Below are 16,058 nucleotides of genomic sequence, written 5' to 3'. Positions count from 1 at the left end.
CACCTTCGGGTCCCTGCCCTCCCGCCCCTTGTTTGCTTCGCCCCCCGGTTCCGCCCACCCTTCTGGAGTGTTAAGAACCGTCTGGAATTCGGTCCTTGAGGGGGGGGTTCTGTCACAGTTTGGGTTTTCGTCCTGATTTATTTTTTAGTCTCATGCCTCTTGTGTCCCTGGGGTAACTTCACTTCCTGTCTTCCCCTGTGATTGTCCATGATTGTTTCCACCTGTGTCCAATCACTTGCACCGCCCTTGTGTATTTAAGCCCTGTGTGTCTCGTGTCCCTTGGCGCGTCATTGTTTGCATGTTGCATGGGCATTGTCTACATGTTGTTGGTGAATGTCCCTGGTCCCTGTCGGTTAGTGATGGCAAAGTAAAGCTTTCCAGCCAATTGTATTGGAAAAAGGTTAATTCATTCAATGCATCGAAAACTCTATGATGACCTCTGCTGTTGAATACTTGTAGTGCATGTTTCAAATAGCCTACCAGCCCAGTCTCTGTGGGTTGAACATGATTATGAAAAGTTGAACCAATAAATCATCTAATAAATACATGTATTCCTATATGAATACAACTATTGTTTTTCAGGTTTGAATTGTGTCCTTGTTCGTGTATTTCAATTCTCTGTATATTGGGTAGAAGGGGAATAGACACTTATCTATGTGTCTTTCTGCATGTATGTTCTTGATCGTAGTAGCAGAATGATTAATAGAATATATATATATATATATATATATATACCCTTCAATGGGGAATGGGAGTCGGAGGTAACAATTATAAAAGGTATTTTAAATTATATTGCTTACATATATATATATATATATGTATGTAAGCAGGTATAATTTTTACTTCCTACTGCATGTGCAGTTCATGGCAGTCATAGGGACTTATCTGGAATGTGGGAAGTGATTTACAGAGGAAAGGTCAGTGGGGCAGTGATTGTCCAGGTTTGTTATGACAGGATATTGAGGTGCTTGTGGACACATGGGATGGGGCATGAAATTATTGATTTTTTTAGAGATATAATAAACATCCATAATTAATTAATAATTACACAATACAAGTGACAGACTTGGCTTGGCTATTGCCAACCTTGTTAGAGGAAATCAAACTGAAGGGCTCCCACATCTCGGAGCGACCTCTTTGCCAAAAGGTTCCATTGTAAATTTGCTCTTTGCTACTCTCAACAACACTGACTTTGAGTCAGACAGACGAGCCTGAACCCTGTTTCGCACCCATTTGACTCAAATCGAAGCGGTCACGTGACTGTGCGCTAGAACGAAGCTTCGGACGTTACTGATCACGTGATCAGCAGCGAACGAACCAAGCACCGATACATTTGCTTCACCTTGCACTGGTTCATATTTCGACACAAGCTTCGAAGCAGGAGAGTCGGAGGTAACAACACTACTGTCGGTGGTTTTGTCCGCTTTTTTGGCTTAATTGAATGATACTTTTTCGGAGGTCTGAGTCCTGCCTCTGCCTACCTGCACCAGCCCTGTGACAACATCAAGTATACATTTAAGTATAAGATTAAATGTACTTTTAATTTAAATTTTTCACTTATTGTACTGTACTACTAAATGCTACTACTGATACTAATAATGATACTACTTCATCTGCTGTTACAACTGCTACTACTGTTACTCGTACTACTACTACTGCTATTAATTTTACTGATACTGCTAATGCTGGAACTACTACTACTGATACTACTGTTGCTCTTACTAATACCACTGATACTACCACTCATAAAACTACTATTGATACTAATAATACTACTGATACTACCGCTAATACTACTACTACTACCGTTACTGCTTTTGCTCTTAGTAATACCACTCCTATATACTACTACTAATAAACTATTGATAATAATACTACTACGGATTATCACAGAAACACTTTTGCCTGTTTGTCTCTCAGTCTGTCTCATAACATCACGTCATTTAGCTTTATTAAAACCCATGCGTTACATTTTGCATGGGGAGCAATCAGGGGTCAGGTGTTTTGTTCAGGGACACTTTGACACGGCACATGGGGCAGCCGGGATTCGAACCGCCAACCTTGCGGCTCGGTGAGTGTAGGAGTAAATGGAGAAGAGAATGTAGCCCAGCGGGCGAGTCTCGTGAGTGACAGAGTGAAAGAGGGGACGAGTGGGACGAGTCGTGAGAGCGACTGTAAAGGAGCTCGGGGGTCGCTCGATGGTGGGATGGGCGTCTCCGACAGTGAGGAGGAGATGGAGGAGGGGAGGGTGGGCTTTAAGGTCCCCCACCTGAAGAGAGAGGGGCGGCAGAGGAGGCTCTCAGGCAAAGAGGGGAGGGGTGTCGAGCAGAGGGGAGGTGGGGGGTGGGGAGTCCGACTCCTCTTCGGGGTGGGGCTCTGCCATCAGCGTCTCCTCAGGTGGGACGGTCTCCAGGAGGTACGGGGTGGGGCAGGTGAAGGAGTTCCTGCTGCTAACCAAGAACGAGAGGGGAGTGAGGCTGGAGGAGTACTTCTCTGACGTGGAGAAGTTTGCTCGCTCTGCCCGACACGGCAGCACGAAGAAGGGAGCTGGAGACTTCACCCAGCAGGAGGTCTACAGGCTGAGGAAGCTCCTCCTCAAGCTCAACCGAGAAGGGGGGAGCACTACCGGGACCGAGTGAGGCGTCAGTCCGGCTGAGGAGGTTCCTGAGCGGGGCGGCCCATTGAAAAGGATGCTGGAGGAGTACGGAGGAGTCCAGATCGTCCAAATTGATTATATTAAATACATTTTATATTATATACCTGTTAGATTGTCCACAAATCAATATTGCTTTACGTAAAAATAAAGGTTTTTTAAAAATCAATCTCTGTCTCTCTCTCTCTCTCTCTCTCTCTCTCTGTCTCTCTGTCTCTCTCTCTCTCTCTCTCTCTCACAGGCTTAGTCGGTGTCTCTCGCCTGGTTGCACAGCAGATGGTCGTTTCCGTACCGATCGGAAAACATTATGCATCTAAAGTCTCTTTAAATTATCGTCTTCTGGAGACAGCGAGGTAACGTTATTAATTATTTCTACCAGTGATCAATAAATTATTATTTTTATTATGAGTTTCATGTGAGTAAAATTGATTTAAAATTTTAAACAGGCCGAGAGTTTGTAACCATCTTATCATTTGACTTGCTTGATTTAACTATATTTATGTATTTAGTACTAACTTTGTTTCATTTGTAAAAATGTTTCAGTAACATTTCAAAACAAGTGTTCTATATGAACCAAATGTAAAAAAATGTCTTTATGCATAAATTCTCTGAATGGTACTGGTAAATACTTTAAATTCTCTAAAAAGAGAGAGTATGTATAAATACTTAAGTTTAAAATCACTTTGAGACATCAGTCAAATTTAATTGAATCTGACAGAAACATTTAGAGACGTTTAGAGATCAGATCAAAGGCTTCACAGCTAAACAAGTCTTTAGTGACACGTGTTTATAACAAGTCTTAGTGACAAGTCTCTAACACTGTACTACCGTGTGCTAATGTTTATTAATATGTACTTTTGTTCACTAATATTTAATAATCTGTACTAATATTAACTCATCTATATTAATGTGTGCTAGTGTTTATTGACATTATCAATTAAATGATTACCATGAACCATGTCTTTTAATATATACTAATATTTACTAATGTCAAGTCATTTTTGGTAATATTTATTCATTCAATATTTATTCAAGAATGATCAAGTCACCACTCTCAGTGTACATTAACAAGCCTACTATCTTAAAGACAAACCAATCATTCATGTGGTGTGAGAAGCTAGTGGTGGTGTGACAGCAAGAAGGTTTCTTTATGAATGTATATGTTCTCACATTAGTTGAAAGAGTGTTTCATTAATATAACCATGTATTATATAATACATGTGCCACCCAAAGAACCTTGTGTGCCCTTGGTACCCGTGTACCCTACGTTCCCTGTGTACCCCATGTATCCCCTTATGGATACAGATAATAACTCAATGTTATACACTTAACATTAGCAGCAGCAGAAATGAACAAAAACACGAATTACTACACCGTACATGAAACAAAATATCAACTAAGTAAACTTAAAACAAGCAAATATAAAAAGGTTATAAACTCAATTATAAAAATGTTAATAGTTCCTCTAAAGGTCTACAAATGATTCCTGAGAAGGTCTACTGGAACAAGCTCTCTAAAGGTCCCTTTTCGAGCTTTGTTTGAGTTCAGTTGTGTCTGTGTTTCAGGATGATGATGAACGACCGGTGGACCATCATGAACAACAGCAGCTCCGAACTTGGCAGCAAACAACCAAACAAACACAAGGTACATGCTATGATAATTAGCCTCATGACACCTCTCAGGCAACAATACAGACGGACAGACAGGACAATAGACAGAAAGGTAGACCGACAGATAGACAGCAAGGCAGGGAGACAGACAGTGAGAGACAAATACACCTGAAGGACAGACAGAGATATGGATAGTGAGACTGAGGAAGAGGAGCAGACAGAGAAAATGATAGACAGATAGACTGTAAGAAAGACAGACGGACAGGCAGACAGATAAACAGGAAGGACAGACAGTGAGAGAAAGTCAGACGGATAGATAGTGAGAACGACAGAGAGAGGACAGACAGAGAGACAGACAGAGAGACGGTAACAGACCTTCAGTGAGTTAAATCCTGTTAATCTGGAGTCTCTAATCTGAAACAGCTGCCTCCTTTACGGAGATCTTCTTAGGATCTACAGATAAACACAGAGATAGGATTTACACTGCAGGGGTTACGTTACCCCAGGGCAATACCCAAAGCAACACCACAGCTCCAATAACACCACCAATAGCACTATAACACCACCCAAACTTCAACAACACCACCCACAGCTCCACAACACCTCCAATAACACCCAGCTATAACTAAACAACACACAGCACCACCTCTAACAACCCTAACCCACCATGGTCAATAACACAACAACACCCCACCCACCCAAAGGACCCTAACACCTTCAACAGCACCACAAAACCAAAGCACCGTGACACTTCCAAAGCAGAATGCCAGCAAAGCACCTTAACACATCTCATAGCATCATAAATATCAGGCTTTAGTACTGGAACCCCAAATTGTTTCCTCCCTTTTTTCCACATTGAAGAGTTTTTCAGTTTTGAGAAGTAAGGTGTGGAGCAGGTGAGAAGGGAGGTGAAGACCTGGTGAGAAGGGAGGTGTGGACAAGGTGAGAAGGGAAGTGAAGACCAGGCTAAATTTCTTCAACTAAGCTCCATTAAGATGTTAACTTTAAGACTCAAGGCATGCTGGGAAGTGAGGGGCGGTAACCGTGTCTTAAGCTCACTCATGATTGTGAGTGTGTGTGTGTGCACTCAGAGATGCTGTTGCTTCCTGTTGTGGTCCGTCTTTACGCTGGTCGTCACAGCAGTCATTGTTGTCACAGCAACGGTCATCATTCTGTACCTGAACCAGTATCCTCTGCCCTTCATTAGCAGGTAAACACACCTGTCTGTCTGTCTGTCTGTTTTTTGTTAGTATCTCTCTCTGACCTCTGTGTCTGTTGCTGATGTAACGGCAACAGGGACCGAGTCTTCTCCCCGTCCTCCTCTTCGCCCGTGATCTCAACCAATCCCACAGAGTCTGGCGCCCTGGTGTCGGTGTCACGTGTCACAGAAGGAGAGCCAATCAGCATCTTCCTGGACCCAAACTGTCCTGACTACAGCGAGAGCTTCCTGCGCTGGGAGGCGCTGCAGACCTCTCTGCTGCGGACGCTCGCTAATCACAAGGCAGAAGATTGGCAAGACACGGGGTTGGACCACAAGCTGGCCGAGGAGCTAAAGGTGCTGTCAGGCCACGCCCACAACCTGAGGCTGGAAGCTGATTCGCTGAAGAGAGGTCAAGGTGTTTTGGACCAGCGACTGGACGGGTTGCAGAGCGAGCAAAGCCGCATCATCCAGGTCATTATAAAAATAATAATAACAAATCTGTAACTCTGTAACTCCCGTCTCCTTCTCTCTCCAATATATATTATATATATATATACGTATATATACATATATACGTACATATATATGTATATATGTACGTATATATGTTCCCTTAAGTGATATTTCTTACATGAACAGGTACTGTCTGACAGTCAGTCAGGTGTGTTGAAGCTGGTCTCAGGTTTCAGTGATTCTCTACTGAGCCTCCAGAGAGAGACAGAGAATATGAGGAGGGTCAACAAAGACCTGCACCTGGGTGACAGCAACCCCCAAGGTAATCACCCTATTCCACATTGATACACATTAATATACACATTAAATTACGTAATATGATACAGAGTACGTAATACACCCTCAATATCAGGATTACCCTCACAACCGGGTCCTGGCGGTCCAGTCTACATGTGGTCTCTCTCTGTCAATCTCTCTCTTTCTCCCTCCCTCTATATCTCCTTTTACCTTTCTCTCTCTGTGCTTGTCTCTCTGTACTTGTCTGTCTCTCGGTGCTTGTCTCTCTGTACTTGTCTCTCTCTCTGTCCATCTGAATCTCTCTACATTTCTGTCTCTCAGCTCTCAGACCCAGAGACTGCTCGGAGGTCTTGAGTTCCGGTGGTTCTGAGGATGGAGTTTATTCTGTATTTCCAACTCATGATCCTGAAGGCTTCATGGTTTACTGCGACATGAGCACTGATGGAGGGGGCTGGACAGTGTGTAACACACAAACTATCACACATTTATACAGACACACACACAGCACGGAGTTATTTTGTTCGAGTGTCAAGAGTTTTTTCATCTGACTTTCATATCTCAATCCCACCATTAACAGTCCACCACGCATTCCACCAATCCCATCCAACCAATTACATCCCACCAATTACATCCCACCAATCACATCCCACCAATCACATTCCACCAATTACATCCCACCAATCACATCCCACCAATCACATTCCACCAATCACATCCCACCAATCACATCCCACCAATCACATTCAAACAATCACATCCCACCAATCACATTCAACCAATCACATCCCACCAATCACATTCCACCAATCACATCCAACCAATCACATCCCACCAATCACATTCAACCAATGACATTTCACCAATCACATCCCACCAATCACATTCCACCAATCACATCCAACCAATCACATCCCACCAATCACATTCCACCAATCACATCCCACCAATCACATCCCACCAATCACATCCCACCAATCACATTCCACCAATCACATCCCACCAATCACATTCCACCAATCACATCCCACCAATCACATCATCATCAACAACTGTTTTCAGGTGATTCAGAGGAGAGAAGACGGATCAGTGAACTTTTTCAGGGACTGGACGGCTTACAGAGATGGATTTGGAAGAAATACCGGAGAACACTGGCTAGGTACACATACACACACAAACAAATACACACACATATATATTGAGACCCACACATACACATTGGGACCCAAATAAACATACATAGCGTCTCCCTGCTTGTCTGTCTCTCAGGTCTCCAGCGGATGTACTCCCTCACCAGATCTGGTGGTTATGAGTTAAGGATCGACATGGCTGACTTCGATAACACCACAGCCTTCGCTCGTTACGGGGACTTCTCTGTGGGTCGGGACTCAGTGAACCCCGAGGAGGACGGATACCCGCTGGAGGTGGACCAGTACTCAGGGACCGCAGGTATGCGCACAAGTACTGATGCTGTACTATGGAGGTATAAATGGGCAAAGTACTATCAGGTGTTCTTCTGGGCTCCAGGTGACTCCCTCCTGAAGCACTCTGGGATGCAGTTCACCACCAAAGACCGGGACCAGGACCAGTCAGAGAACAACTGTGCAGCCTACTACCAGGGCGCCTGGTGGTACCGTAACTGCCACACTTCCAACCTGAACGGGCAGTATCTGAAAGGAGGCCACGCCTCCTACGCCGATGGGGTGGAATGGTCCAGCTGGACGGGCTGGCAATACTCGCTCAGATTCACAGAGATGAAGATACGACCCAATGCTAAACCAGGCTCCTTATCAAATGATCCTAAATAGTACATCTGACCTTTGATCCTTGAACCAGATCTGTGAGCCCCTGACCCTTACATTTGACCCCTGGAACTTAAACCTGACCTCTGACCACTGACCTACAAGCCTGACTTTTGGGCCCTCAAACCCAACCTCTGACTCTTGAACCTATTCTTTGGGCCCCAAGGCTGCCCTCTGACCCCTAAACCTTACTTCTGCCCTTTAAGCCTGATTTCTGAACCCCTAAACCTGACTTCTGAATCGTTAATCCTTAACTTAAATTGACCCATTTTGTCAACGATAGCTATTAGTATAATTATTAGTACTAATAATTATTAGTACTAATAATTATACTAATAGCTATCGTATTTAAGTTTGTTTTGTTTCCTGCTGATTCTGACCAAATGCTTTTCATATTGATTGATGGATGGATTCAAAGCATATGATTCAATAATCTGTGATTTTATTCAAAGAATAAATCCTTCACACGTTTAAGCTCTGACTAATTAAACAATTGATTAATAAAGCTGATTGACTTTCATATTGTTGTTAATGTATAATAAATTATTGATTATATTTATCAAATATGAATGGTTATAAAAGCCAAGAAATTTAAAAGAATAAGGGCCAGTAATTCAGTCTCTTTTAAAATAAAAGATAAAGTTCAGTTCAGGATTGGATGGTCTGAATCATGACATAAATGTCTATAATCTGAATGGCAACACGTTACTTCCGGGTGTGACGTGAGGACCACGCCAATGAACGTGATGACGATGATGACGCTATGTAGCTGATGGAAAACCTCCTCCTGTGATTCGCGGGAAAAGTGCAAAATGGCGACGGCCGAAGTTTGAAGTTTAGCGCGACGAAAGCAGAGAAAGTGAGAGAGAGAGAAGGCGGATAGAGATACGGATGCATAGACGAGACATAGATTAACGGAGAGTGAGACGGGACATTTGTGTGTTTGTCTCCCTGGAGTCCGGGGCACTGAGAGGACACATACCGGACCACAGGACGTAAGACAGCTTTGCTTCGTTTCATCCGATCAGCTCCACATTTTATACGCATGTACTAATACATTAGTATATTTATATGTATTATTCATAAACATGTTGATATCTGCGGTAAACGGAAGCTTCATGTCGGTAAACAGTTTTTACAGCTGAGTTACCAAAGCCGTTAGACTTCCACCGCAGCTGGCGGTGCGTGCGTGTGTGCGTGTGTGTGCGCGTGCGTCCGTGTGTGTGTGATTGACAGGATGTTACCCGGGTTACTGGTGTCAGACTTGTCCGTTAATTGTCTCCGGGGGCGGTGTGATGAAGGGAGAGTCTATGCGCATGCGCCAAGCTGACAGTTCAGAATGAATGACAGCCACAACCTGTCAGAGAGACACTCATCTATAAAATGGGTCAAAATCAATGCAACTGATCAAGAACAATGAAACCCTAACCCAATGAAACCGATTGCTTATATTGATCTTCATAAAAGTTTAATAATAAAAACGTTCATTTATTTTTGACTGAAGCTTCTTGTTATTGATTAGAATTATTGACAGTTTATTGTTGTTGAATGTTTCATGTAAACAATTATGAAACTAAATATTTTTTATTTTGATTGACCTGAATCACTGTTAAAAGTAGAGGAGTTGTTGAGGTGAGAACTCAACCTGTCTCTCTCTTCCTGTCTCTCTCTACCTGTAGGATGTTTGAGGACCTGATTGAAGCCTTCTGTGCTCTGGAGCCTCAGGTAGCTCAAGGGGGCGGGGCATGTCGGAAAGTGCACAGCCCAAGAGAGGAGGCGCAGTTTAGTTTGAGTGTTGGACAGTTCGTCCTCTGTCATTGGTCAGATGGACTCTACTACCTGGGCAAGATCCAGAGAGTAAGACACAATTATTTCGTCATTGGCTGGTGTTTGTCTCTGATTGGTCGTTGCTGATCTCTGGTCTCTGATTGGTGGACAGGTAAGCCCTCCACGGCTGAGCTGCTTCGTCACCTTCGAGGACAACTCCAAGTTCTGGGTCCTCTGTAAGGACATCCAACATGGTGAGATACAGACTAATCGAGAGAAAGACATCCAATATGTACACAGACAGACAGACAGACAGACAGACAGACAGACAGACAGGTAGTGAGAGAGTCATCAAGGGCTGTAACGATCACTACTTTTTGTTTAAGGGATTATTGCACCAAAATTAATTAAAAGCCAGATGCTCCACCCCCACTCTGTGTATTTATTATTATTTATTTATTTAGGATATATGTTTCACATTCCGCTTCTTATGTCTTAAAAATAGAGGGCACAGTCAGTGTGTCCCACCATTATGCTGATTCTGTTAGGCTGTAAATCACAATCTCTGTCCAATCACGTTGTAGCCGGAGTGCCGGGGGAGGAGCCTCGCTGCTCGGTTTGTCAGGAGGCGGAACCAAACTCGGACAGCCAATCAAACCCAAACAACCAGATCCTCATCTGTGGAAAATGTGGCATCGGTATGTATGACGGGCAGTGAGACAGGTCTGTCTCTCAGAGTCGCTCGACCGCATACGTCACTTCAATTGATCTTCCTTCTCTGTACTCATAAATTAAGCTGCGCAGGTTGCTAAGCAACGGAAGCAGCGCTGATAACACAAGCAGGAAGTCCTCCTGTAGGACAGACCGTCCCATGTCAGAGACCTTTTGGTTCCGCCTATGCGGTTGTTGGAGGAGCAGAAGGTCTCTGGAGGCTGGTGGAGGCTACAAGGATGCAGACTAGGGAGCTGGTTAAACTAGTCATGAAGTCCATGTGTGTAAGATTACAAAGTAAACAAATCCTTAGGGTCTCCTGTGTTCAACAGTACAGTAGAAACAGGTCTTTAATAATAATAACATTAATCTATGCAATTAATGTGGCCAAGATGAATGCGATAAAATATTTTCTACTTTGTTTACTTACGGTCTTTCAAACGTTGACCCCTGAAACTAAACTGGCTGAAACTGCAGAAGGGGACGAAGTGGCAAACGGACCACTTTACGCACCGCTAGCTGCTAGGCTACTTCATCTAAACATCTAACGTTACCCTGCTCCGTCTGCAGAGGACTCCACTGTGTCTGTCAAACACCTGTAAAACGTCCTGTTGAATGTGGGGTGTTGTTTGCACGCTGAGAGCAAAGTGCACGAGGACATCAGGAAGAGTTGCTAGTTCAACATGTTCCACCTCCAAGACCATCAAATGTGTGTAGTTTTGTGTTTAAAATTCAATTAAACAACAGTGTATAAAATACAGGCTTTATAAAGTAAGTAAAAATTAATAGTTAATTTTTATCTAATAATCTATTGACAGCCCTAATAATAATACTAATACTAACGTGTCTCCCCAGGTTTCCACCAGCAGTGCCACCTCCCTCCTGTAGAGGGCAGCATTAGTCTCAGTCCTTGGTTCTGTAGACGCTGTGTCTTCGCTCTGGCTGTTCGGGTATAAAACATCTACCAGTCTGTCTTTAGGTCCTTCCATCGCTCTTACTACCTGTCTGTCTCTGTTTCACTCTGTGCTGCTGTCTTTGTCTTCTCTCTGACGTCATGTCTGACCACCTGTCTTTGTCTATGCCTTGTTTACCTGTGTGGCTACTTCTCTTCCTGTGTCACTACCTGTCTGTCTTATTCCCCCTCTGTCTCCTTGTTTGAACACCTGTGTGTCTCTGGCTGGGTATCTGTGTACCTGTCTGACTACCTCTCTCCCTGTTTGATGACCTGTCTGTCTCCTCAGAAAGGTGGCGCTCTAAAGAAAGGACCAATAGCGAAAGCTCTGTCAGCCATGAAGCAGGTGTTACCCTACGACCTGGACTCTCTGGACTGGGACTCTCAGCACCGGACCAATCACCAACAGTGTTACTGTTACTGTGGAGGCCCTGGAGAGTAAGACTGACCTATGAGAGCCTCTCACACTCACTGTGACATCACAGACTCACCTGTGTTTCGTCTACAGGTGGTACCTGAAGATGCTGCAGTGTTTCAGATGTCAGCAGTGGTTCCATGAAGCCTGCACTCAGTGTCTGCAGGACTCTATGATGTTTGGAGATAGGTGAGGAGGCTCCTCTGATTGTAGTGAGACCGTGACCTCTTACGTCCTCCTCCGTCTGTAGTGAAACAGTGACCTCCTCCTCCTCCTCCTCCTCCTCAGGTTCTACCTCTTCCTGTGTTCGGTCTGTAATAAAGGATCAGAGTATGTCCGTCGTCTTTCTCTGCGCTGGGTGGATCTGGTTCACCTGGTCCTCTACAACCTGTCAGTAAGCAGCAAGAAGAAATACTTTGAGCTGGACGAGATCCTCACCTTAGTGTCTGCAAGCTGGGAAGCCCTACAGCTCGGAAAGGTACCAGAACCAACCTGGACCGGACTAAACGGGACCCAACAAGCCTGATCTTAACCCTCCTGTCTGTCTTTTAGCTGTCCCACACTCCTCCGTCAGAGAGGGGGCAGCACCTGCTGGATGCTCTGAATAAATACAAGAGCAAGTAAGACCAAAACCATACTTTCTACAGCTTCTACCATCACCGTCAATACATATGATCATGTGTATTGACGGTTGTGTGTGTGTGTGTTGAGGTTTCTGTGTGGAAAAGAGATCAAGAAGAGGAAATGCATCTTCCGCCTGAGGACCAGAGTCCCTCCAAACCCCCCCTCCAAACTGTTTCCTGAGCGCTCTCAGAGTGACGCAGGGTTGGGGCAAAAGAAATGCCCCATCAGAAACAGGTAGGTAGTCCACCAGGTAGTCCACTGTGTAGTCCTAAGACCACCAGGTAGTCCACTGTGTAGTCCTAAGACCACCAGGTAGTCCACTGTGTAGTCCTAAGACCACCAGGTAGTCCACTGTGTAGTCCTAAGACCACCAGGTAGTCCACTGTGTAGTCCTAAGACCACCAGGTAGTCCACTGTGTAGTCCTAAGACCACCAGGTAGTCCACTGTGTAGTCCTAAGACCACCAGGTAGTCCACTGTGCAGTCCTAAGACCACCAGGGAGTCCACTGTGTAGTCCTAAGACCACCAGGTAGTCCACTGTGTAGTCCTAAGACCACCAGGTAGTCCACTGTGTAGTCCTAAGACCACCAGGGAGTCCACTGTGTAGTCCTAAGACCACCAGGTAGTCCACTGTGTAGTCCTAAGACCACCAGGTAGTCCACTGTGTAGTCCTAAGACCACCAGGGAGTCCACTGTGCAGTCCTAAGACCACCAGGTAGTCCACTGTGCAGTCCTAAGACCACCAGGTAGTCCACTGTGCAGTCCTAAGACCACCAGGTAGTCCACTGTGCAGTCCTAAGACCACCAGGTAGTCCACTGTGTAGTCCTAAGACCACCAGGGAGTCCACTGTGTAGTCCTTTAAGTGTGTGTGTGTTTTCAGTGCTTCTGCAGAGAAGAGGAAGAAGAAGTCCAAGTGGCTCCTAGAAGATGCGATTCCGAATGTAAGACTTAAGTCTAAAAAATAAATAGTAAAGAAGTAGATCCAAAGCACTAAAGTATGTGTGTGTGTCTAGAACAAACTGTCCTGCAGTTGGATCTCCAACCATCACATGGCAAACATCTTTGACTTCACCCTAGATGAGCTCCAGAGCCTCAAAAGGTGAGACATGGAACAATAATCCACCAGTACACAAAGCCATAATCCATCAGTGTGAATATCAGTTGATTTTGTTCTGGTTCAGTGGCTCCAGCCCATCAGTCAGTATTGATCAGGACTCCACTGATGCCTCCACTTCAGGTTCTGCTACAACCAGCGCCTCCTATCACTTCAGGTAACCACCTGCTTCACCTTTATTGTGTTTACTGGAGCTAACTAACTAACATTGTTTATATTTTCAGTCATACATGTTTGTTCACTTCTTTGTTACGTGACAATAAATATTGTCCGTTTTTCCATTTTAGTTAAATACTAATGACCAAAAGGGCTGATTCTGATTCTTCCTGCTCGTTCTTCATCCTTTATCTTTATCCTCATCTTCATTCTCATCCTCCACCATCATCATCTTTCTTCTTCATACCTCTTTCCTCTGTGTCCTCAGAAGGAAGGTTGGCAGCCGGAAAAGGAAGTTGCCTAGCAACAGCTACAGACACTGGGCCAGTCGCAGCGAGGGAGGGGAGGAGCTTAGAGGGGAGGAGCCTCCTGGGATGCTTGAAGACCAAGAAGCTCTTACCCACTTGACCACAGACTCCTCCCACTTCCTGTCTGACCCGACCCAGATCCCATCTGACTCCGCCCACCTCCACTCCTCCATCTCCTCTTATTTTGGAGTAGCGGGCAGACTGACCAACGGGGAGACGTACCAGGTGTTGGCTCGCCGCATCACTCCTCAGGGGACAGTCCAGTACCTGCTGGAGTGGGAGGGGACGACACCTTATTAGGACGTTAACAGAACAGGTTAGATGAGATGTTTGGATTCCTCTTCCTCCACACGCACAGAGAGCTGCTGATTGGTCACATTGTGTGGACCAATCAAGTTTGAAATAGCGTCTCACTTTTGCACTAGGGCTGTCAAAATTGCTCAAAAATGCCGTTTGAATATCACTTAAAAACACACATATTGGAATATATTTGAGCATCTGGTTGCTACGTCTGGCCCAGACTGAAGGTCTGATCCTGCAGCGTCTTTCCTCAGGTTGTGTGTCGATAACAGGACAAATGAATACAACGAGACACAACATCTTGTATAGGTCATTTAACAACGTATTACCTACACAAAAAGGAGTAAATGAACTCATGGCCAGTGACAACAACAATGAACAAATGCAGAGTTTTGTGTGATCTAATCTATTAGATTATTCATGCAATTTAAAGTCCGTACAGCCGCTGATGCTGTTTTTTACATTAAAATATTTTCACATTTGAACAATTATTCGAATCTAGAATATGTGTTGACAGCCCTGGTATGAACCCCTGTGAGATGTCTGCATGCTGAGGTGAGTTTGGAGGAACCAGGTATCAAAGATTATCAGGAGACTATTTAGTGATAACAAAGAGTTTAAATAGTGCCAAAGACCTTAAACACACTCACACACCCTACCCTCAAACGTGTTGCTTATCGGGGAAATTAGTCCTTTAGAAATGGAACAGACGGACTCACAGGACCGGTGGTGTGCTGGTTACATTGGTTACCTTGGTTACCTATGGACCCACGAGCCCCTTTGTGGGTGGAACCTGCATGTTCTTCCTGCCTCAGTCCAGACATCAGATGTCTCTGATGTCAAAGAAGAAAAAAAACAAATGTGCTCTAACGCCCCCAAGCTGTCAAACAGCTCACTGCAGCACCTCTTCTCCTCCTTCCCCACCTTCTAGGGAGGTGCATGGAAGTTAGAGCCCCTCCCACAAATCATAAGTGTAATGATAATCAAAGGAATTTGAAAACGTTTCTTCACAAAGCTTCATATTCACTAAAGATAAAGACTACAATCTGAGAGTCCAGTGCTTCATGTGGGGCTTCTTGCACTATTGTCCCATTCACATCTATGCAAACATGAACACCATTAGTGAGCAGTTCAACAGCAGCTAGCTCCATGCTAACTCAGCCTCTTGGTTTGAATGAGTAATGCTAACACTGCTAGTGGTGTCACTGTCACTTTAACCATGAAGCTTTCCCTTGTTGCCATGGAAACCATGCTCCCCTTTTATTGGACTGTTTTGATCACATGACTGGATGTTTGGCCTTTGTTCCCTTCAGCTGACCAATCAGCTTTCTCTATAATAAAAAAACTTGTCTAACCGTGTGTGTGTGTGTGTGTGTGTGAGATGCACAACATTGAATTATCTCATTTACAAAATTTGCAGCAGAAAGAATATTAATTTTATCAGTGTGTGTACGTGCCGGTTATTAAATCCTGATAGAACTCCCTGTGGTGGGACAGGTCCACCGAGTGTCCTTCAGGTAGGACTGCAGGGACAGGCTTCCTCTCTCAGCTTCCTGTTAATGCGTCTTCATGTCAGAACATTGCTAAAACCAAAAAGAAAACAAAGATTCCCCTTTTCATTCCGTATCTATTGATTATTGGAATTGGTGTTTCCCCTCAGTGCAGCAACTCGTCCCATCGTCACCACTGGGGGCAGA

The 16,058-nt window shown here is 44.5% G+C and overlaps 2 protein-coding genes across 4 annotated transcripts; both read left to right on the top strand.

The window, feature by feature from the left end:
- The first annotated feature begins 2,481 nt into the window (after positions 1-2,481).
- On the top strand, positions 2,482-8,276 carry fibcd1a (fibrinogen C domain containing 1a). Of its 2 annotated transcripts, XM_037483462.2 has the most exons (10): positions 2,484-2,701; positions 2,895-3,006; positions 4,219-4,297; positions 5,355-5,473; positions 5,560-5,935; positions 6,104-6,239; positions 6,536-6,672; positions 7,274-7,370; positions 7,481-7,660; positions 7,739-8,276. In XM_037483462.2, the coding sequence occupies exons 2-10, from the start codon at positions 2,930-2,932 to the stop codon at positions 8,017-8,019; spliced, it is 1,482 nt and encodes a 493-aa protein (XP_037339359.1). In that variant the 5' UTR covers positions 2,484-2,701; positions 2,895-2,929; the 3' UTR covers positions 8,020-8,276. The 2 variants fall into 2 exon arrangements, with proteins under 2 accessions (XP_062418222.1, XP_037339359.1); XM_062562238.1 differs by lacking the exons at positions 7,481-7,660; positions 7,739-8,276 and having other exon boundaries at positions 2,482-2,701; positions 6,792-7,366.
- A 490-nt stretch (positions 8,277-8,766) lies between these two features.
- On the top strand, positions 8,767-15,715 carry phf19 (PHD finger protein 19). 2 transcript variants are annotated; one of them, XM_037483575.2, is made up of 14 exons: positions 8,767-9,008; positions 9,693-9,870; positions 9,953-10,034; positions 10,365-10,478; positions 11,347-11,441; positions 11,733-11,881; positions 11,952-12,047; positions 12,147-12,336; positions 12,411-12,478; positions 12,570-12,716; positions 13,364-13,424; positions 13,497-13,582; positions 13,665-13,754; positions 14,025-15,715. In XM_037483575.2, exons 2-14 carry the CDS (start codon positions 9,694-9,696, stop codon positions 14,359-14,361), a joined length of 1,692 nt encoding a protein of 563 aa, XP_037339472.1. In that variant the 5' UTR covers positions 8,767-9,008; position 9,693; the 3' UTR covers positions 14,362-15,715. The 2 variants fall into 2 exon arrangements, with proteins under 2 accessions (XP_037339472.1, XP_037339471.1); XM_037483574.2 differs by having other exon boundaries at positions 14,022-15,715.
- The last annotated feature ends 343 nt before the right edge of the window (positions 15,716-16,058 follow it).

This window comes from Pungitius pungitius, chromosome 5, assembly GCF_949316345.1.
Source record: "Pungitius pungitius chromosome 5, fPunPun2.1, whole genome shotgun sequence".
NCBI lineage: Eukaryota > Metazoa > Chordata > Actinopteri > Perciformes > Gasterosteidae > Pungitius > Pungitius pungitius.
Note: the sequence above shows the minus strand (reverse complement) of the source record. Positions and strands in the feature narration are given on the sequence as shown.

Coding starts and splice junctions, on each gene's coding strand:
- fibcd1a (XM_037483462.2), top strand. CDS start 2,930: ATGGTCGTTTCCGTACCGATCGGAAAACATTATGCATCTAAAGTCTCT. Junction 3,007..4,218: donor CGTCTTCTGGAGACAGCGAG/GTAACGTTATTA, acceptor TCTGTGTTTCAG/GATGATGATGAACGACCGGT. Junction 5,936..6,103: donor AGCAAAGCCGCATCATCCAG/GTCATTATAAAA, acceptor TTACATGAACAG/GTACTGTCTGACAGTCAGTC.
- phf19 (XM_037483574.2), top strand. CDS start 9,694: ATGTTTGAGGACCTGATTGAAGCCTTCTGTGCTCTGGAGCCTCAGGTA. Junction 13,583..13,664: donor GAGCTCCAGAGCCTCAAAAG/GTGAGACATGGA, acceptor GTTCTGGTTCAG/TGGCTCCAGCCCATCAGTCA. Junction 13,755..14,021: donor AGCGCCTCCTATCACTTCAG/GTAACCACCTGC, acceptor CTGTGTCCTCAG/AAGGAAGGTTGGCAGCCGGA.